The sequence below is a fragment of the Armigeres subalbatus genome, chromosome 2 (genome assembly GCF_024139115.2).
Source record: "Armigeres subalbatus isolate Guangzhou_Male chromosome 2, GZ_Asu_2, whole genome shotgun sequence".
Lineage (NCBI taxonomy): Eukaryota > Metazoa > Arthropoda > Insecta > Diptera > Culicidae > Armigeres > Armigeres subalbatus.
Genome location: NC_085140.1, coordinates 464260235 through 464282436, shown reverse-complemented (window position 1 = coordinate 464282436; position 22202 = coordinate 464260235). Strand labels below are relative to the sequence as shown.

Below are 22202 nucleotides of genomic sequence, written 5' to 3'. Positions count from 1 at the left end.
GTATAAATGTGTCAGTTTAACTCCCCTGTCTTTCGTTGGGCCATGTTCACCTCACCCACACCCACTCCACACCCACACCCAAAAACGCTTTGTTTGTATCTTTACAGTTCATCCTCTATCAGCAGTGAGAACAGCACAGCAACGCTGCTCAAGAACATCGTCAGATCCTAGGCCCCTTCCCCTCCTATTTTTTGTTTTGTTTTGTAATCCTTAACCTCGACCAAGCCGCGAGTTTTTCGGCTCCCCAATGCTAACATATAAATTAAGAAGCAAATCATGAAATTGTACAAACAATTCAACCAAGTTATGGCTTTAATAAATGACAATATAAAAAAAAAGAGGGTCTCAACGGTCGGGCACATCTAAACACGGTCGATGGTCTTTTACGGGAGTGGCACATAAGCCATCGTACTTAACTACCTAAAAAGAGGAAGACGGTCCGGCGTACGGTTATAATGCAAACTGTTTATTCCTTTCGTGTTACTTCCATAAAGATACAAAACATCAGATAAGCACATTTATTCTACGGAACGGATGTAACCGGTACCCAGAGAATCTTCTTTTGTTCGCTGTCAACGGCTGCTTTTATTTGAGTACACATATGAGCAATATTTACCCCAGATATCACAACTGAAAAACATCAATATTATCATGTCAAGATGATTCATACATACATTTGAATTTACCTGAGATATGCTGTCGAAAATCCGATTCTAGTTTTAACGCATGTTCATACATTTCCTTCGCCGCTTTAGCTGAGATTTTATCGGTCGAGTAACGCGAATCCTTGATTTCTTTTATTTGTTTCGACGATTTGAAACGTAGTAACAGAACTATAGGGTAAATTTGATTTCGCTGCAAACGATCGACTGCTGATATGCAAACGTCTAGGATGTAATGATGTTGCTGTAAAGAAATTATATACCATATATATATATATATATATACGCAGCAATATACCATATATTTTTAATTCTCAAATATCAAGCATTAGCTGGAAGGGAGTTCAACAACCTTAAAGGCTCTCCCAAACATACGCGATGTGATAATCTCAACGGGAATCTATCGCTTGGCGGCTGCGATTATGTCGCCGTTGGTAGGAAAGGAGTTCAACAACCTTAAAGGCTCTCCCAAACATACGCGATGTGATAATCTCAACGGGAATCTATCGCTTGGCGGCTGCGATTTTGTCGCCGTTGGTAGAGGGAACATTCCCAAGTAACATTTTAAGTTTTATAACGCTCTTGAAGATCATAATTCACTCTTCCGAAGTATTATAAAACCAGCATAAACCAAAATGTTAATAGAGTTGCCACCCTCTCCCTTATACCCTTATACGCAACCTAGTGAAAAAAGTGATTTTTTCCTAAGAAAATACAACATTCGTGAATTACACTATTCTTTGTTTATGAATCGGTACTCATGCAACATTCACTACTTTATAGTATGAAGTCTGACCTTTCAGAAGAGTACTTGACATTGTAATTTGGTTTGCCACCTTCTCCCCTATACACAATGAAAATCAGTGTAAAATTGACTTTGAAAGTTCTATAATTTTGTTTATAATTGTCGTAGCTAGGATTTATTTTTATCAATAGCTTAGTTTTTTGGTGGTCACATTTTTCTAATATTACGAGCCTGAGTTTTAATAGGAAAAGTGCATTTAAGGGTGTTGCCATGAAAAACGCTCATATCTTCGAAAGTATTCGTCGTAGGAAAAAAGTTTTATGGCAAGATGTTATATTTTTGCTAGATCCACAACTTTGCCGAAGAACTTTTTTTTCTACCATGCTTGCGAAAAAATAGATTTCCGACCTTTTCAATAGAAGGTACTATTAAAAAATAGTTTGAATCTATCGAGAATTTATCGCTTGGCGGCTGCGATTATGTCGCTGTTGGAAAATACAACATTCGTGAACTACACTATTCTTTGTTTATGAATCGGTACTCATGCAACATTCATTACTTTATAGTATGAAGTCTGACCTTTCAGAAGAGTACTTGACATTGTAATTTGGTTTGCCACCTTCTCCCTTATACACAATGAAAATCAGTGTAAAATTGACTTTGAAAGTTCTATAATTTTGTTTATAATTGTCGTAGCTAGGATTTATTTTTATCAATAGCTTAGTTTTTTGGTGGTCACATTTTTCTAATATTACGAGCCTGAGTTTTAATTGGAAAAGTGAATTTAAGGGTGTTGCCATGAAAAACGCTCATATCTTCGAAAGTATTCGTCGTAGGAAAAAAGTTTTATGGCAAGATGTCATGTTTTTGCTAGATCCACAACTTTGCCGAAGAACTTTTTTTTCTACCATGCTTGCGAAAAAATAGATTTCCGACCTTTTCAATAGAAGGTACTATTAAGACATAGTTTCTGCTCAAATGTGGGTAATATTTCTGCGATTTTTTCTCTGAAGACACAATTCAGATAATATGAACCGTTTGGGCACAGAATAATTAAGTTCATCAAATCACGGCTTCCGACCATTGTGCAACAGTGCAAGTCCCCAAAGGTTAAAAGAGAAAGGCTGGCCTTAACATCTGACGCCCTTATTCAAGATATGACATAACATAATTCAGAACAATACCTTATTTTCAAGTATTGATTGAATAGTTGTATATTCAAATACGCTTCCCCTTCTCCTATAGTCGGCTATTGCGTTATTTTGGACTCCACTATCCATATCCTCTTTTGTACAGCGCATTTGATTCAATTGTGATCGACAAAAATGCTCAGGAAAGTCCATGCACAGTTTTTCAATTACACACTCAGATAATGGTCCCACGATCAAGATTGGTCGATACTTATCTGTGGAAAAAAAGCAGAAACATAATAACTACTAATACTTTATCTGATTATTAAAGCATACATTCAAGTCGTTCGACACGTTGATAACTAGTAAAGCCATCTTCACCTATAGTGCTTGTTTCAATGTATAGGCTAAGGTGAGTGTTACTAAAGCTAGCCAGTTCTTTCGAATCTCTTGATGAACTTCTTTGCGGTTTTATCCGTTTGAAGAAAGATCGTCTTGCCGATGTAGATCCTCGTCTAGTTGTAGCTTCTACATCTTGAATGTCACCAAACAGTCGTAGCTCTTCATCAACTCTAAATTTCAAAAACAAAATTAGTATATTAAATATATTATAGTATTTGCACATACTTTAGCTTGTTTGGAATGATACCACATTGTAGTTTGTGGCCATATTCGTCCAATTTCCAGGCTCGCCAACGTCCTGGAACACCACCAAACATTGTGTTATCAACATATAGCACTTCATCCTTGTTAAACGGCAATTCTGATTCTCCAAGGTCACAATTTCTATCGAATCCTACTCTAATATAGAGTGCATCACCAGGCTTATCTTTGATTTGATTGAATTCTGTAAAAGTGTCAAATAACAAATTAATAGGTATTGAAAAACAAAGACATTGTGATGTCCAAAAAAAAGTATGTTTGTTTCTATTTATTTATATACGTATTCTCAAACACGCTAATTGTTCGTGGAACAAATTATTGAACATTGATTGCTTATACGAAATAAAAGAAAGAAGGTATTTTCGTTACTGTTACTTACTTTGTACATTGTACATAACGAGAACAGCTACATTATCTGCAGGTTTCGCTATTTCTAATGCTGCATGTTCTGCTGTCGATCTACGTAAATCTGTTCCATTAAATTCCAAAATTTGATCCCCTATACGTAAACCAGCATTATCGGCTATAGAATCTTTTTGAACTCCATGTACAAAAATGCCATTTGCATTTCCACCAACAAGGCTTATTCCAAGATTGGAACTTTTTCTTGTCTCAATAAATATTAACCGTGGTTGTTCTTTATAATGACTATTTTGCGATGAGCTAGATAGCTGAGATTGGTGATTATCATTCGATGATATAGCTTTTGGCGCAATAGCAGATATAGAGTTGACAGTTGTCGTGTTGACCGAAGACATTATAGCTCTTCCAATAGTACGTGGAGAATTCTGTGGTGTTGGTGAACTTGAATGAATAATATTATCTTCGCTCGTGGTAAGATTACTGTAAATTTCTGGATTGTACTGCACTAGCATTGTAATTGAGTTTCCACATTGTCTTAATACATTTGCAGCCAAATCATATGTAGCCTTTCTCAAATTTATACCGCATACCTCTAATAACCGGTCACCAATGTGAAGTCCTACTTTACTTGCTAAACTGTTTTCTCCAACGTTTGAAACAAATACACCACCTCCATTACCCCGACTACAAATTTTGATACCAAGTGACATTTCACTTTTATCAATATGCACACGACGCACTTCTCCTATATTTGGCTTTCCTCTAATATTGTAATCTTGAAGAGAAGTGCGTTTACTAGTGCTTGGAATTCGTCCTGGTTCAATTACTTGAACCTGAAATGTTGGTGATGCGCGTCCTGAGCTGCAATAATCGATTGAACCGTTGCTAATCTTGATCCCACTTCCACGACTTGTGACACTTTGATTTGAAGGGATTCGATATCCTTGATGTACTTTATTTCGTGGGAAAGTACCTCCTTCATAGCTGTGCCCTAATAATCCAGATGGAACTTCTTCTTTAGATGACTGAATTTGACTATAACGATTCAAAGGATAATCAATAGAGGAGCCATGAGAATGATGGGTGGCTTGTGGCAGAATTGTGAACTCTGTTGACGGTATGATGCTACTGGTGGGTCGCACTGTAGCAGATTGTGGAGAACATGCGCTTTGATGATAGGTTGATATTGGAGAATATACCGAAGAATTATATGGGATTGGAAAGTTCATTCCACTTACTCCAGTAGTTGAATTGCCCTTATTGGTCGAGGATGAGTTACTCGTATTGCTGATCGATTGCCTTCTAGAGTGTGAGTGGGGCAGCGTATGGGTGTGTACTGCCATGGTGAGAGAAACGTTTTCTATATCAATACTATCTGTATCACTGGAATACTTCGATAAATGCTTCGATATCTTTGTAGACAAATAGCAGTCCAATGGGTCTTTCATGGACGATCTATTGTTGGATATGTAGTGTGTTGGGCTTTTTGTTGGTAGTGTTGTTGAATCGATAGAATTATTACTTTTCCTTGGCATAAAATCCGCAGTATTCAAATGTTGTGTATGCTGATGTTGCAACTGCTGTTTGTTTAATGATGAAAGATGAAGACTATGTCTATTTATGTTAGAAATATGACCATTATTGTGGGCATCATACGTGAATGTCCTTGAATGTGAGAATTTGCCAGGTTTCATAGTATTGAAATCATATCCATATTTTGAAGATTGAAGTGTTCGACTTGCATCAAGATTGCCACTAGTGTTTGACGTCCTTTTTTTAACAGCACTTGTTTGGTTCTGTTGTGTTATTAGACCACATTCATCAGAAGGGATGCTTGGATTGTAGTAATTAGCGCTTTCTAATTTAACCACAGGAATACTTAATCTTGGGCGCTCTCTTTTTGGCCGATGTAAAACTGTGCCCACATGATTATCATTTGTGTGAATCGTCATTGTTACTCGAGGCCACGTCCCTCTAGGTACTTCTTGAGAATCCTTAGGCTTCTTCTTGGATTTCTTTTCACGAGGCCTATTATACATTTGAGCGTTCGCTTCTTGATCATCACTATCAAGAACAGAATCAAGAGCAGCTATTGCATCATTTTCTTGGCAATCCTTGTGTGTGCTTATATTCATTTTATCTTTCAATTTTTGTAACATCCCTGTCAATTTTGATGCTGACTTGGAGGACGTAGGTGTACTGGCTATAAATGAAATCGGAGTACTTGCTGTGGTTGGAATATTGAAAGGCATTGCAGATGGTAGAAAATGATTATTCTCTAAATCCAAGCTTAGCTGATTCATTGTCTCCCTATGAGCACTTCCTATGTTCTCCATTGTATTTTCGGTTTGAGTGTAGCTGGTAGTGCAATGCGATATTTTATTCCTTGTTTCAAAATATCGTAGATCGTTATCAAATCTATTCAGATCTTTGAGTACGATCAAACTCAAACAATTGTGTCTCATGTCGTTAATAATAGTATTGATCTCATTTACATTTTTCATTCCACTTGTTGGTTTCCCGTTTATCGAAATAATTCGATCACCTGTGCTTAGTCTGCCATCATTTTCCACAAGAGAATTTGATTCAATGCTGGAAATAAATATTCCATTCTCCAAATGCAGTCCGTGATTTTTGTTGCCATTTGAATAATTTATCTGCACAGGAAGCAGCCGCTTTACAGGTCGTTTAATCATAATGATACATGATGGGTGACTACATCTAATTGCTTTAAAAAGTTTTCGTTTGGAAAATTTGGCACAATCCAGACCATCGACTTGAAAAATAATGTCTTTTGGTAATAACTTGTCGAAAAATATCGAAGTGTGCTCAACAGATACAACAGATGGCCCTGCTACGCGGCCCTTAACAGTGGTTTCGTTGTATTCATCAATATTTTCTCTAAACATTATTCCCCAATTAGAAGTATTGTCCTCTAGTAAAGATGAATCAATTTCAATAACTTTTGTTTCATACTGTAAAAGTGTATCTAAATCGTATACGGAGTCTAAACTTATTGTATTGTATAATGAATTACTACAAGTATCATCCATTGAGCTAGATAGCTCTCCTGGAGTTGTGTTGTTATTGTTTAAAGTATCTTTTATCAAGTTCTGTGAATCTAATCGTTCTGTCAATTGTTCTATTTCTTTGTATGCTTCATCTTTATCCCTTGTAGCAGCTAACAATTTTGATGTGGCTGTGTCACGTTCTTTACGAATTTCATCGCACAAGTTTCGAACACTATCCCTTTCTTGAACAATCTTTTCTCTCTCAGATATTGCCCAATCTCTTCGTCCTTTCGCAATTTCAGTTTCCTGTATCGATTTTGCTATTTCCACTTTTGCTTTATCCAATGCTTTTTTCAACCTTTCGATTTCTCTATTAGCTGATTCCAAATTTTCAAAGACAATTTCATATTTATCTTTATTTTCCGCTCGATCCCTATTCCAGTTACTATCATTTGTGTGAAACTCTCCTCCTCTTTTAATCATTTCAATCTTTTCTTGAAGTACTGCACAATTTTTTAATGAATCATCACGACAACGAACTGCTGTTTGTAGTTCACGCTGCAAGCATTCATTTTTGTCATACATTATTTGAATTTCTTTTAGAACTGATCCTCTTTCAGATAACACCGTATTAATCTCTTGCTCTGCTGCTTTCAGCTTTTCTCTATATCCATTCCTTTCCTTCTTTAGCTCCTCACAAAGTTGTATGCAATGAGTGGGATCGTTAGCAAATTCATCATAACGCAATCGTATGTTATCGTATTTCTGCTTTAGCATGTTATATTCATGACATGTGTTGAAAAAATCTACTTTGTTCGACTCCATTTCCTTTTTATTCAGTTGATATTCTCTCTCCAATCTGGAAGTATAAAAATTTCAAAATATTATTGTTATTCAAAAGAAACGAGACAAGTCATAACATCTATATAGCTCCTACAATCGATTGCGGTTTAGTTGTTTCCTATTGAAAATTGGCCGGATCGGTTCCAAAGTTATTAAAAAACCCATTTTTATTCACCGAGTACTGATGCTGCCTTTCTCGCAATTAGTCAAGACATCAACCTTATATGGGGCTTATATAGTTCGATGTACCATTTTCTTCATAACTTTCAAACGCAGCGGTCGATCGTTATGAAATTCAATAGTGATTTGTCCCATATCGAATAAAATTTTGTTGCGAGAAAATCGGTTAAATATTACTAGGGTAAGACGGTATAATGCGCCCCACCTGGCCAATACTCCCCACTTGGATTTCTAGAAAACTATAACTAACTAAGGGTCAAAATCAGTTGGTACCTATAAATATTTGTAAAAACATTATCCTATGTGAATATGAGAGTATTTTTGTATTACGTAATAAAAATAATAGAAAAATACAAAAAGTTACAGTTTTGATGTAACTTTCAATGTTTGTTTGCTCAACATTCTAGAGCGACGCTAGCATACTGTCCGCAAAACTTTCACTGGAACACTCAGTTGGGCAACCAAATAACTTTTGTCAGTGTTTAATATGATATAATATTGCTTCCATCTTCAAAAATGTAACGTTTTGCCTTTCTCGTATACAAAGTATACGTAAAGGCTATAGGATCACTTCAAAACCGAACTTTTGATAGAAGGCTCGGAGACCCATAGTGTTATATACCAATCGACTCAGTTCGACGAATTGAGGTGATGTCTGTATGTGTGTATGTATGTGTGTGTGTGTGTGTGTACAAAAATGTGAGACACACTTTTTGGTACTCAGCATTATTCGATTTGCTCGCAACAAGTTGCAGTCGACGCGGATTGCGGTCTAGTTGTTTCCTATTGAAAATTGTCCCGATCGGTCATTGCGTTCCAAAGTTATTGAAAAAACATTGTTTTTCTACCAAGGGTCCCCCCTTGGGAAATTTTTTTTGAAAAACGAAAAAAAAATTTTTTTTTCTTGGATTGCAGCAATGCATTCAAATGACCGCATATGCATATGAATTGATGGAAAAAGTAAAATCTATCCCCTAAAGTGCTATTTCGACCTCTCTTATGTGTTTTTCTTATTATTCTAATGCGCGAGAAAGGCACCACCAACGCTAGGTGGATTGATCTGGGTTTTTCAAAAATATGTTTCACTGGTCAAAACGCCCCAGTGTAGGCAGGACGATATGCCCTTACCAACTGGACACAAGCGCAGCGAGCTTGCAGCAGTTGCTACCAAATTATATGGAAACTATTAAAATGTAATTCCAACCTGCCTCAATGAACTTACGTTGGTTTTTAATGTCAAGCACATAAGGATTTGTAACCTTTTTATTATGGGATTGATTAAATACGAATGAAGGGCTATGAAACGTCTTTGGTTAAGGTGGGGGCACAGACAAACAGACATAACACTCATCAAATTTCCATCGTTTACTGATTTACTGGTCAATTCAAATAATCATTAGTTGGCCAATCGATCACTCGTGGCGCGCGCATCGTGTTTGCTCGAGTTTGACGTTTGCTCACTACCGCCATCTGGTTTGCGATTTTCCCAACTAACTGAATTCAACAGATGTCGTTAGTGTTTGAACGACGATGAATTTGATGAGTAAATGTTCAATGAGTTATGTCTGTTTGTCTGTGGTGGGGGTATTGCTCAGGCACTTTTTAAAATCCATTTTTTTACAACTTTTCAGAAAAGCTTTATTACGTGTCATCTGTAATATTTTTATATGACTACTCACGGGCAATACATTTGCGACTTCCTGGACTACCGAATAACACAAAGTTTCCATAAATTGCGTTGAAAAGTAAAAAGTTATCAAGGAGTTGCCTTGAGGGGGGGGCATATTATACCGTCTTACCCTATATGAAAAGTTGTCTAATGTTTTTCTTAGCTTTTGTGCACACACATACACACACAGTATACGTAAAAGCTATATGATCGCTATGTGCGTGTGCGTGTGTGTGTGTTTTTTTTGCTTCCTAAGCAATGGAGGGGGAATCTGCTCAACAGACATTCTGGGATGTCCAACCCGGGGTTAGGGATCACCTCCAACAGCAAACGAAGGAGGCAGGACTACAGCCTTGACGAGGACCCCTTTCCGTCCTCGGGCTCGGAACCCGCCCGGTTGACCGACGCCGCGAAAACGACGATACCATGTTGTTCTTCACGCGGCCACTTGTTCGATAAAAGGATCGAGTTCGACCACAGAGCATGACCACCGGTATGACCCATGAAGCCGACTCCGATCCCTTGGACCACCTCTTATTTGCGCCTGAACTAGCCATTCCTCGAGTCCACGCGCCACCTTCTGTGTAGCTCCGAGACGATTTGGACGATAGCCGATAAAATGGCGTTCCAGCCAACTTCATCTTTACACATCCTCCGGACTAGGTTGTCCGGGGTAGTGTCCAGACCACATGTGGCAAGCATGTGGTCACGCATTGTGCGAAAACGCGGGCACACGAACAACACGTGTTCCGCCGTTTCCTCTAAAGCTGCGCACACCGGACAGTCGGGCGAGGCCGAGTGTCCGAACCGGTGTAGGTACTGTCTGAAGCAACAATGGCCTGTAAGGACCTGGGTCAGGTGGAAAGTGGTTTCCCCATGGCGCCTCTTGACCCACGTACCTATCTCCGGTATCAACCTATGTGTCCATCATCCTTAGTGGAACTGTCCCACGCATGCTGCCATTTGACCATTGAGGCCAACCTGACAGTCCTACGGATGCCTCTCGTGCCGCGCATTTCGAAGCACTCTATGACGTGTACCAAAAAATAGACATGATGACGCTTCTTCCCTGAAAATTTCATGGCAATCGGACGAAAAATGAGCCCACACGGGTTATTTTAATTTTGATTTCTAGGTCAGACCGAAACGGGTTAAAATTTTTTTTTGTGGATCCACTAATACTTCCACTATTGGTACCGTTTTTTTTGACGTAGGACTTACGTCTTTCTCCACTATACCGGGTGTCATTTCAATATTTCTAAATCGACCGCGTTACGTTGTGTTGAAAGATTTTGAATGATAATAGCGTTTGTCCCAGTGAACGGATCTCTTCGAAAAAAAAACCCCTTAATCGACAGATCTTAAGTATGCTTTTCATATTCATACTTGATATGATCCGAAAAACTTGTTTCAATAGGCCTAAAACTGACCCATGAAGCCGACTCCGATCCCTTGGACCACCTCTTATTTGGGTGTTGAACTTAATCTAGAATTAAAAAAACACCTAAATAAAGATTAAAAAAAAAACCTCTTATTTGCGCCTGAACTAGCCATTCCTCGAGTCCACGCGCCACCTTCTGTGTAGCTCCGAGACGATTTGGACGATAGACGATAGCCAGTCGGGCGAGGCCGAGTGTCCAAACCGGTGTAGGTACTGTCTGAAGCAACAATGGCCTGTAAGGACCTGGGTCAGGTGGAAAGTGGTTTCCCCATGGCGCCTCTTGACCCACGTACCTATCTCCGGTATCAACCTATGTGTCCATCTACCCTTAGTGGAACTGTCCCACGCATGCTGCCATTTGACCATTGAGGCCAACCTGACAGTCCTACGGATGCCTCTCGTGCCGCGCATTTCGAAGCACTCTATGACGTGTACCAAAAAATAGACATGATGACGCTTCTTCCTTGAAAATTTCATGGCAATCGGACGAAAAATGAGCCCACACGGGTTATTTTAATTTTGATTTCTAGGTCAGACCGAAACGGGTTAAAATATTTTTTTTGTGGATCCACTAATACTTCCACTATTGGTACCGTTTTTTTTGACGTAGGGCTTACGTCTCTCTCCACTATACCGGGTGTCATTTCAATATTTCAAAATCGACCGCGTTACGCTGTGTTGAAAGATTTTGAATGATAATAGCGTTTGTCCCAGTGAACGGATCTCTAACTAAACTATCTCAACTAAACTATCTTAAGAATATCATAAGCTCCATCTTATGAAGCGTGAAAAAATAATCGAATTTTATTTTCATTGAGCCTCTTATGATAATTATTGCACTGTTATGAAATTCGTTTTGTTATCTTATAAAGTTCATACAGGTTATTCATTAAAAATAGAACATAAGAATTGTCTTATGATTTTCATCACAACATTCGATGTGAAAAACTCATGAGACAAGTCTTATGAAATAGTGAGTCATCATGGCGGAATTGAGGGCGAAATATGTTGACATTGTTATTATCACAATCTTCCTTAGTCAATCGGAAAAATTTCAAATATCGTCGTTTAATACCATCTAAAGGAATCGTTTGTTAATTGGAGGATAAACATGTAAGTAAATATTTACTTTTCCTAAGGTTTCCTATCCTCTTGCTTACTTCTAAATTCAAAATTTATATTCTACAGAATCTTATTGTCGACGCAAAAACTCCGGACCCAGCAAAAGCTTTCGCCATCCAAGTACTATCACAGCCATTGCTGATTCACGAGCTGCTACAAGCAACAAATATCAACAAGTCGATGTCTCCGGCGAGCACCGTAGTCGTACGAGATCAATTCATCTGATTCACGCACAGCAGCAAGCGTAAGCGCTCTCTGTCGTCATGCTCAAACAAAGCCTCTCGTGCAGTCCGGGCTCGATCGAATCCACCAGTGGACCGACAAATACTCACTGCTAAGCGACGTCTGTCACCCTCAGCAGCGTTCACGAAAAATTGCGTCCTAAGGGCAGTCCAGTCCAACCGGTTATTTGTATCAATCAAGGATGCGAACTTTTTTTAGCAAGGACAACAGATTCGATTCCGAGCTTATTATTACCTTCTGCAGGATCCATGTCCTACGAAACGCCTGTTCAAACTTCGTGTTCCCGTTGGAAACAAACGATGGCAAGTGCAAAACCTTCCGGGAATATTCAATAAACTATACTACCAGATCAGCGCCCATTCTAAAGTAAACAATCTTGAAGTGGATTCCTTGGTATTGGACTACGCATTCATTACTCTACAGTTGCCCAGTCGAGTATGAGGAAACGACCTACGAAATCCTCGAACTTGATAATGGAGAAGTAACCGAGGTGGTTGACGTCGAACCTTCGGTCCCCGATCAGGTGGACGAACCTTTTGTCCCCTTTCAGGTTGAGGACGATAGACATGATGCTGATCCGCAGACGAAAATTGTTGCCCAAGATAAATGTTACTTTAAAAAATGGTTTATATAACCTAAAGATAAAAATAAAATCTTACACATTTACTTGTGATTTTTTTGTATTAATTTCTTTTTTGTATTATTTTTTGTGAAAGGATCAAGGATATCAAAATCGTGCTGAAAATATTATGACCCTCATATACAACGATCCATGATGTTCATAAGATTCTCTCATGAATTTTGTTACAAGTTCCGAAAAAACTTAATATTTTCATAAGACAATCTTATGAAAATCATTCTTGATCGTATCACACAGTGTTTATAAGAAAATCGTATAAAGCTTATAACTAATTCTTATAGCAAAAAAACATAAGATATTCGTATGATTATCACTAGTTTTCTTGGCTGAGTGTATAATATCAAAGTTTTAAATACCCTCCGCGTTAGACAATGTACTTGGGTGTCAAATCCAATATTCTAGAGATAAAATGTTATACGCGAATAGCAGATTTTCAAGATTTTTATAACCGTGACATAACAAGAACTGTGACCGCGAAGTGGACGAAAAACTAGACTTGACCATGCCTTTAAAGACACTTAATATGCCCAAATTTCTCACAAAATCTAATTTAGATAAATAAATCGGTGATAACAGCCCAAACATTAATATAACATATATTATATAATAGTTTTCGTGAGCAATTTAAAAAAGATATCTCTAAATGAAAAGCTATCAATCGATTTATATAGAAAAACATTGTTTGATACTGTTCGCGCACAAAGCGAACGTGACTGAATGTTCTCCCAAGCTACCAATCCTAAATTTTCCGCACTTCCCACCTGAACAGCAATTCTTAGCTCGATTGCCTGACTTGTGGCCTGTACCGTGCGAAAAGTCCCGTTAGGAAATAGACGCCAGCAGCGAGCAACAAAAGAAAGAAGAAGAAGCCCATCACGAACGCGTCAATGATGATGACGCTTTGCCTGACAAAGGAACGGGATACAAGACGCTCACTGATTGGCCGACCAATCGGGAAGCAGAGACGATTCAATATTAGGTATAAAAGAAAAGTGCATTAGCTTACAGAGCATTCAGTCCTTCTTATTAGTTGGACCAAGCCGAAACAAACAGCCTTTTTCAAGGCTATAAGAGTTAAATAATTTCCTTATTCAGTCGATATCGCATGGACTCGGAGGCCCTTCAGTCGAAGCTACGAATGAGCTGCTGCTGAGTCTAACGAGAAGGCATAAAATAGCGCAACGTGATTTTTTTCCTTTCATTCTGACCGGGACAAGCCAAGTAACAGTAATATCGATTCGACAGCATTCACACCTTTTATCAAGGGAGCATCGTCCATACTATCCACTTTTTCGACCCGGCAGAGTCGAGGCCAACATCAGCCGAAGCATAGCCATCAGTACAGCAGTAGAAGAAGTTCCAGAAGCAGTCCACTTCACAGACCCGACACCGCAGCAATGCCGAGCAGATACCGGCAACAGCAGCAGAGTCGAGCCGATGCCGGCCAGCATCAGTATCGATCCGAGACAGGCTGAAGAAAAGCAAGAGAAATAATTGCGGTGCTTTTGAAGGAACCGTGTGTGTGTTTTGGTTTCGAACAAGAAACTATTTCGGTCAACCAGTTGTCCACGAAAAAGTTAATTTCCGGCCCTTATCAGGGCCAAGAAAGATAATGATAATGCTCGCAATTGGTCACCGGTTCATCGGTCGGCAGTTCGTATCCCGCTGGTTCCATCTGGAGAAACAACACACGTCGGCACATACCTACACTGCATAAAGACAGCTTTGGTTTCGCGCTCCACCCGGAGCACCCAACATTAGTTTTACAATCCACTGCAACATGATGCAACAGATGGACATAGGAAATGTTTAGTTTCAAAGCATACGGTTCTTCTGAGAGCCATTGAAAGACTTACTAAAGAGTTCTTAAAAATTTTAAAATACTCTAGAGATAAAATGTTATACGCGAATAGCATATTTTCAAGATTTTTTCAGAACCGTTACATAACAAGAACTGTGACATATAATGAAATAAATCACAAAAAATTCCACTATTAGATGAAAAATCAATCGATTTTTTCGAGCTTTTCTTTTTGAAATATTTTTTCCTATATTGCTCATGAAAACTGTTATAATAATGTTTGGGCTGTTATCGCCGATTTTTTAGGTGACGTGAGAGATTTGGATATATTATACACTAGCAGACCCGACGAACTCCGTTTCGCCCAAAATTGATTTATCCTCTGATTAGATCTCGAGTTATGAAGAAGAAATTGGTGTTTCATTTATATGGGAGCTTCCCTTTTCAAAGCGGGGAGGGGTCCCGAACCATATTAAGAACCTTCTCCGGCCCCCAAAACCTCTGCATACAAATTTTCACGCCGATCGGTTCAGTAGTTTCCGAGTCTATAAGGTTCAGACAGACAGAAATTCATTTTTATGTATATAGATTTCTCAAGCTTAATGTAAGGCCTCTTTAGATTAAGGTACCGCTATTTATACCCTTCGAAAAATGGCTTATACCAACTCTCAAAGGCGCGCCCCTCAATCAGTTTCGGCTCAACAATAAGTGGGATAATACTGATTTTGACCATGCATCGGTACTAAAGTTCAAACATATTTTTGCTTCTTCTTATGAGTTCCGAATTCGTTTTTGTGTAGAGATCTGATTTCATTGCGTTTGGCATTTCCGAATCTCACCTTTACACAGAGCTCTAATCAGTCAGAGGGTTCAGCAGATCCACCAAATTCATATCCGTTTCTTTCCTAATTAATCAGCGCTCTGGAGCTTGGAGATTCATGTCGTCGGCTTCGAAACCAGCCTAAGATTGATTTACGTTTTTACAATTTACTCCATTGACTCCATCCAAAAGGAGCAAAAAATGGGTCATCTAAAAGCAAATTATAGTCGTTCCATACACTTCCGACCATCACTCATAAGTATTAACAAGAATAGTAAGAACTAGAGCACAGTGTGGCAGATCTTACTTCGTAATGCAACATGAAGAGTGTCTACCCAGCATTACAGGCTCCGTTAACTGCCTGGCTAATTGTTTCACCCCCAGGCCATTCATCCCCTCAGCACGGGTCGCCTGACACCTTGGGATTCGGGGTTAGGGACGTCATATTGTCAGCTTCAATGTTGTACCGAGCCTGGCGATATGACCGGATTTACACCGTTACGCACTACTTCAGAGTATCCATATCCCAGCGTAACGGGACAGGCAGTTTGCTTGGTACCGTTACCCTAGTAGATAGTAACAGATTTATATCAGAACTTGTTATTCTGTTACAGAAGTATTTTTATAACAGCGGTTGTAATAAAACATGTACCGTTCACTGTGAATCGACAATACCCATTAAAGAGTGAAAAGGACCCATTATTTACTGATATATGGAACTGTCAAAATAATGGGTACTTTTATTTTTTTGATAATGTGTATTTTTCCTCCATTTCAAAGTTTAAAGTTACTACCCATTAATGGGTAAAAATCAACTTGATCACATTGTTGACAGATACAATGGCAGCGAAAGGAATCCCGAGAGATTTTATTGTGAGTACTAGTTTCATTTTAATTAAGCATTTATAATGAAATTAAATACAAACTGTTTGCTCACAGCTCATGGGGACATCGCCACCGGAAAATAAAAAGGAAGCAGATGGCCATAAACTCAGGGTGCCGCCGTAAAAGTCGCTGTTTACTCTTTTAATGAGTTGAACTATTTAACTTCATAATGGGTACTATTTTACCCATTAAAGAGTACTTTGTTGGCACAGTGTTAGTAGCTAAAATAACAAAAACTGTAACAAATGCTCTTCTAGTTTTAACAAAAATATTACTAACTATGTTAATAATTGAACAAAAATATAACTCAATGTGTTAATAAAAAGTGGTGAAAATAGCTTATACCTGTGCTTTCACTATAGCAAATTATGTTATTGAAAATATTATGATTATCCATAATGTAGCAATGTAGACAATTAACTTTGTTCAGCAGGTTCAACTTTGATTGTTGGTTGAAGTTATACTGAAGGTGGTACCTTCGTTTTTTCCAATTGCTATCTAACAAAAATGTAGGCAATTTTTTTTCGGTAAAAATACTTAGTGATGAGCTTTATTTTTAATTTAAAAATCACTTTAATAAAGATTAAAAAAAAAAAAAATCGGTAAAAATAAGCATAACACATTATGTAATAACGATAAGCATAACAATCATGTTATAACGATTATGACATTTTCTTTCCACCATCTTTGCCAGAGAATTTATAACAAAATTATTGCAAGTATTGTTATTTGTAACACATATTGATATAAGGGGCGATTCAAATATGACGTCCACTACTTTTTGAGATTTCTAGACCCCCCTCCCCCCTCTGTCACGCTTTTTTGTATACCTAGTATATGTACTGTCACAAAATCTCAGACCCCCTCCACCCTAAAACCTGTGACATCATTGTTGAACGACCCCTAATGGTAGAGTGGGGCACAGTTGTATGGAATTTGGTACACCCAGAGAAATAATCACCGATCATGAGACTACTTTCAGGTCCGTTCAACTAAGGAGCTATCTGGACAGCATTGGAACCTGCCTTATACGCATTATCGTCTGAAAGCAACGGCCAGATTGAGAAAACCCACTCAACTATAATAGAGACGCTAAACGCAAATAAACACAAATTCCCGAATTTAAATACAGTTGCCCTTATCCACTTAACAGTTTCTTTCTATAATTCCAGCGTCCACTCTTCGACGGGATTTACTCCAAACGAGGTTTTGTTCAATCAGGAAAACGTTGTCATCCGACAAGAAATTGACGAATCGGCACGAGAACTTTTCATTAAGGTAAAATCAAATTTAGACAGGGCGGCAGATAGACAAAGCAAACAGAATAAATATAAAGAAGAGCCCCCTATTTTTAATGATCAACAAGAGGTTTTCATCAAACCTAATATCAGAAAAAAAACTAGAACCTAGAGCTAGACGAACTATTGCACAAGAAGTCACTGATAGAACTTTTAAAAACAGTAAAAACATTAAACGGCACAAGAACAAAATTAAAAGAATTAAATCAACTCAAGTTTAAACATGTTATTGATTCTCATATTTTTTAACCTGATTTCAACATTGATTAATTCACAACATTTAGAAATGCGAAATCTTTATTCTGACCCTGTACTTTTATTTAAACTTAGAGAATGTAAAATCCAAACAGGCGTACCAAAAATCATTCATCCAATTAATTTGACTAATATAGAGATTAACGGCCCTCCTTAGCCCTCCTTAGCCGTGCGGTAAGAAGCGCGGCTATAAAGCAAGACCATGCTGAGGGTGGCTGGGTTCGATTCCCGGTGCCGGTCTAGGCAATTTTCGGATTGGAAATTGTCTCGACTTCCTTGGGCATAAAAGTATCATCGTGCTAGCCTCATGATATACGAATGCATAAACGGTAACTTGGCTTAGAAACCTCGCAGTTAATAACTGTGGAAGTGCTTTATGAACACTAAGCTGCGAGGCGGCTCTGTCCCAGTGTGGGGATGTAATGCCAATAAGAAGAAGAAGAAGAGATTAACGTACTTCTTTTTAGCGAAATAGCCAAACGAACAGATAAAAAACTACCAATGTCAAAATTATTATTTCAAAAAAGTAGGCCATTAGTCAACAACTTTTACCAATTGAAACCTATTAGTAATAGACGACACAAACGCTGGGACAAAATTGGTCAAACATGGAAATGGATGGCAGGCAGCCCTGACGCGGACGATTTGAGGCTTATTAACAGAATTTTGAATGAGCTTATAAACGAAAACAATCATCAGATTAGGGTGAACGACGTTATTAACAACAGGATTCAAGAGATGTCATACACCATCAATAATTTAATCAAACAACAGTCAATTGCCAACAAACTCATATTAGAGGAAATTGACGCTTTAACTCTAATACTGTACATTGACACTATTAACGATGTACTTGAGGAAATCCAAGATACAGTAATAAGGGCGAAAATTTCTTTAGCAAGCAGTAAGCTTCTTACACTGAAAGAGATAGTTTTCATGGACTCACTATTGCAGGATCAAGGAGTCAAACTAGAATATCCACAAGCAGCGCTCAATTTCGCCATACCAAAGATAGTTACAAAACATGATCTATTATTATACATACTAGAAATTCCTGAGATAGAGAAAAGATCTTCTGAAATTATCGAGTTTTTCCCTCTCACAGTAAACGGAAAAATGATAATCGACTTACCGAGATTCATTGTCAAGTCGAAGGATCAAATCTTCACAACTGTTAATCCAGACAAATTCGTTCAGCGATACTCAGACTTAAAGTCATTGAAAGACAATTGCACCTACCCAATAGTCATGGGTCTAGCAAGTCATTGTAATGCACAACAATCATTGGAAATGCAAATCACTCTAATTTCGGAGAATAAACTTTTAGTCCAAAATTCAGATCAAACCAAATTATCATCAAGCTGTGGACCGGACGATAGGAACATATCGGGCAATACTCTCATCACATTCAGCAACTGCAGCATCAATGTAGCCAACAAAACCTTTATGGCTACAGAGATAATCAGCCCCACCAAGGAATTGCAAGGAGCATTTCCAAGCTTTTCCAAAATTCACTGGAACGTCAATCTCCAACCAAATATCTCAACTTTAACAAATCATACTATCATCAACAGAAAGCACATCGAGAATATCAAACTAGAGCAGTTTTCCCATCAAACCTGGATATTCAGCCTAATAGGAGGATTATCAACCACAACGGTAATTATTTTCGGAATAACGATCTTTGTCTGTCTCCACAGGAAGAAAATAGTAGTCAAAATTAAAAGCCCACGTCTTAGACAAAATGCAGCAGGACAAACTGGTATCTCCAAGAATCTTGAACACCCTACAAAGGGTCAAAACAAGGACGAGGACGTCCTTTCTTTACCCCCCGGAGGAATTATGATGCACACCCAAGAATAACCGAACGATCAGCAGAATTCCCTTAGCAACAACCACACCGACCCACATCAGGAATAAGCACATCAGCACCTTTGCACCGGACGTCGACCATCGTGCCATGCAGAGACCATTGGCCCCCGAATTGCAGTATCATCAAGTTTTAGCTATTAAGTAGGGCCCAATCAATGGAGTTCAGGCAGTTAGTATTCAGTTCCCATTCTAGATAGTTAATCAGTGACTTAGCTCGTGAATTAATTGTATCTTAATTTAAGTAATGAGTAAATAAATTGTTTTTTTTACTCACACCCGGTCCTCCGACTGTTTTTATATGTTATTTGTAACAAGTGATCGATATCAAGTGTCATTAGTTTGTTCTTATCCATAGCATATCTTGATATTAAAATGATATTTCGGTGCAAATTTTTGATATTGTTGCCTGTTCTTTTATCTCTTATATCAATCAAGTCCATATCATGTTTTGTTATTCTGTTCATGGCCTCTGCCCGGGTAGAAATGCAAAAATATATGTTCTCCCATACTAATTTCCATACAAACTTCAAACGCGATGCGGAAAGCGAGGAAGCAACGGTCCCAAATTCTGCACAGTTGTTCAGGACCCAGAATGGCTTCGAAAAAATGACCATGACGCCCCACTCTTATAATGGTCATGGTTAAAGGTCATTATACTTATTTACTAAGCGTTATACTAATGACACACTGGTGGTACAAGTACCATGGTACAAGAATCTTGAAATGAGTACCATACCAATTATTGTCTTTATCAAAGATAGTCTTGGAATAATAAAACCACATGTGTGTCCTTAGTACGGTCAAGCAATTTGAACAACATTGACTCCACCTCTCGTTTATTCAAACATCCATCAAGTTGTACCATCACATTTATTAAATGTATATTATTCATAGGATGCACCGTAATTTTCATGAAACATTACATACATTTCAATTTGATAACTGTTATTTTGTGTATAAGTTTCTGGAACAGTCTATAAATAGCAACCGAACAATATAACGATCAATTGGTCTTGCACTCCCTTGCGTACTTTCCTTTTTCGTTCTTTCATTAGCATTCGTATGATCATGCCATAAGAAAATAAATCAAGTTAATTGGGTTTCGCCCCAATTAGCGAACCCTCAACTAAAAAAAGAATTAGCGAAAGTTTACTGTAATTTGTTCCTTGGATTTGTGGTACAAGTACCATGGTAAAAGAATCTTGAAATGAGTACCATACCAATTATTGTCTTTATCAAAGATAGTCTTGGAATAATAAAACCACAGGTGTGTCCTTAGTACGGTCAAGTAATTTGAACAACATTGACTCCACCTCTCGTTTATTTAAACATCCATCAAGTTGTACCAATACATATATTAAATGTATATTATTCATAGGATGCATCGTAATTTTCATGAAACATTACATACATTTCAATTTGATATTTGTTATTTTGTGTGCTTATAGTTTCTGGAACAGTCTATAAATAGCAACCGAACAATATAATGATCAATTGGTCTTGCACTCCCTTGCGTACTTTCCTTTTTCGTTCTTTCATTAGCATTCGTTCGATCATGCCATAAGAAAATAAATCAAGTTAATTGGGTTTCGCCCCAATTAGCGAACCCTCAACTAAAAAAAGAATTATCGAAAGTTCACTGTAATTTGTTCCTTGGATTTGTTCTGTATTATTAATTCTGTATCTGAGATTTGCTAGTTTGGAACCTGAACCCAGAAATTCTGACAAGACAACACAGTACTTTAACTACTTAAGATGCGAGAAGTATTATTTTAATTTATTCTTACGATTTCAACACGTACCTTTCTTTATCATTTGATACATTTTTAAGTTTCGACACAACATCCCGATATTTTTCCTTTAAATATTCAATTTGAATCATGTGCTCATATCCAGCTACCGTCCCTAAAAATATATAATTAGTTTAAATAATTCCATTGCTTACAAATGACGTTCCACCTTCATCACTATTATTTTCGCTCGATGCCATGTTGCTCTCTCTGTAAAAACAAACACATTTTTATATATTTTCAATAGCTATATATTATTTACAAGTAAGGTTCTTTTTTCAAATCTTAACCCATAATTACAATATGTAAAATAATGACGTAGTCATAAATGCAATTACTTTTTCTTGTTTTGTGTTTGCGGTGCCTCCAAATAATAATGGTGATGTATAATTAAATAATATGTATTTGTTAGATTATGCTTTAAAAGCAACACATAAAGAATAGTACTGGTTAAATATACCACAAATTAAAATATCCTAATCTTCAAAATCAAATGTGAGCCAAATGGATCACATAGAATTTCCAAAATTGAATACATAAGGTTGGTAATATTTATGAACATATCGTGTCTTGTTCTATACTCACTCAGTAGGTACAATGCATTCTAATATGTGCGAATAATACCGTAAATTGTAAATAATTTTAAACTTTCTTTGCTGAGAAAATGTATTAGATATGATTGGCAATGTACACACTTACGTTTGACTTGAGATCTCAGCGTTTGACAGATAAATGGTATTACCAAGACATCTTTGTTTTGGTCAAAACA

General features: G+C 37.7%; 1 protein-coding gene across 3 annotated transcripts; it reads right to left on the bottom strand.

Moving 5' to 3' along the window:
• Window positions 1-445: 445 nt before the first annotated feature.
• LOC134213899 (disks large homolog 5) lies at window positions 446-22152 on the bottom strand. Of its 3 annotated transcripts, none has more exons than XM_062693366.1 (9): window positions 22019-22152; window positions 21603-21643; window positions 21446-21548; window positions 3580-7433; window positions 3165-3384; window positions 2874-3109; window positions 2592-2812; window positions 687-906; window positions 446-630 (listed from the first exon to the last, which is right to left on the bottom strand). In XM_062693366.1, exons 2-9 carry the CDS (start codon window positions 21631-21633, stop codon window positions 524-526), a joined length of 4992 nt encoding a protein of 1663 aa, XP_062549350.1. In that variant the 5' UTR covers window positions 21634-21643; window positions 22019-22152; the 3' UTR covers window positions 446-523. The 3 variants fall into 3 exon arrangements, with proteins under 3 accessions (XP_062549350.1, XP_062549352.1, XP_062549351.1); XM_062693368.1 differs by having other exon boundaries at window positions 21446-21539; XM_062693367.1 differs by lacking the exon at window positions 22019-22152 and adding an exon at window positions 21772-21955.
• Between the last annotated feature and the right edge of the window lie 50 nt (window positions 22153-22202).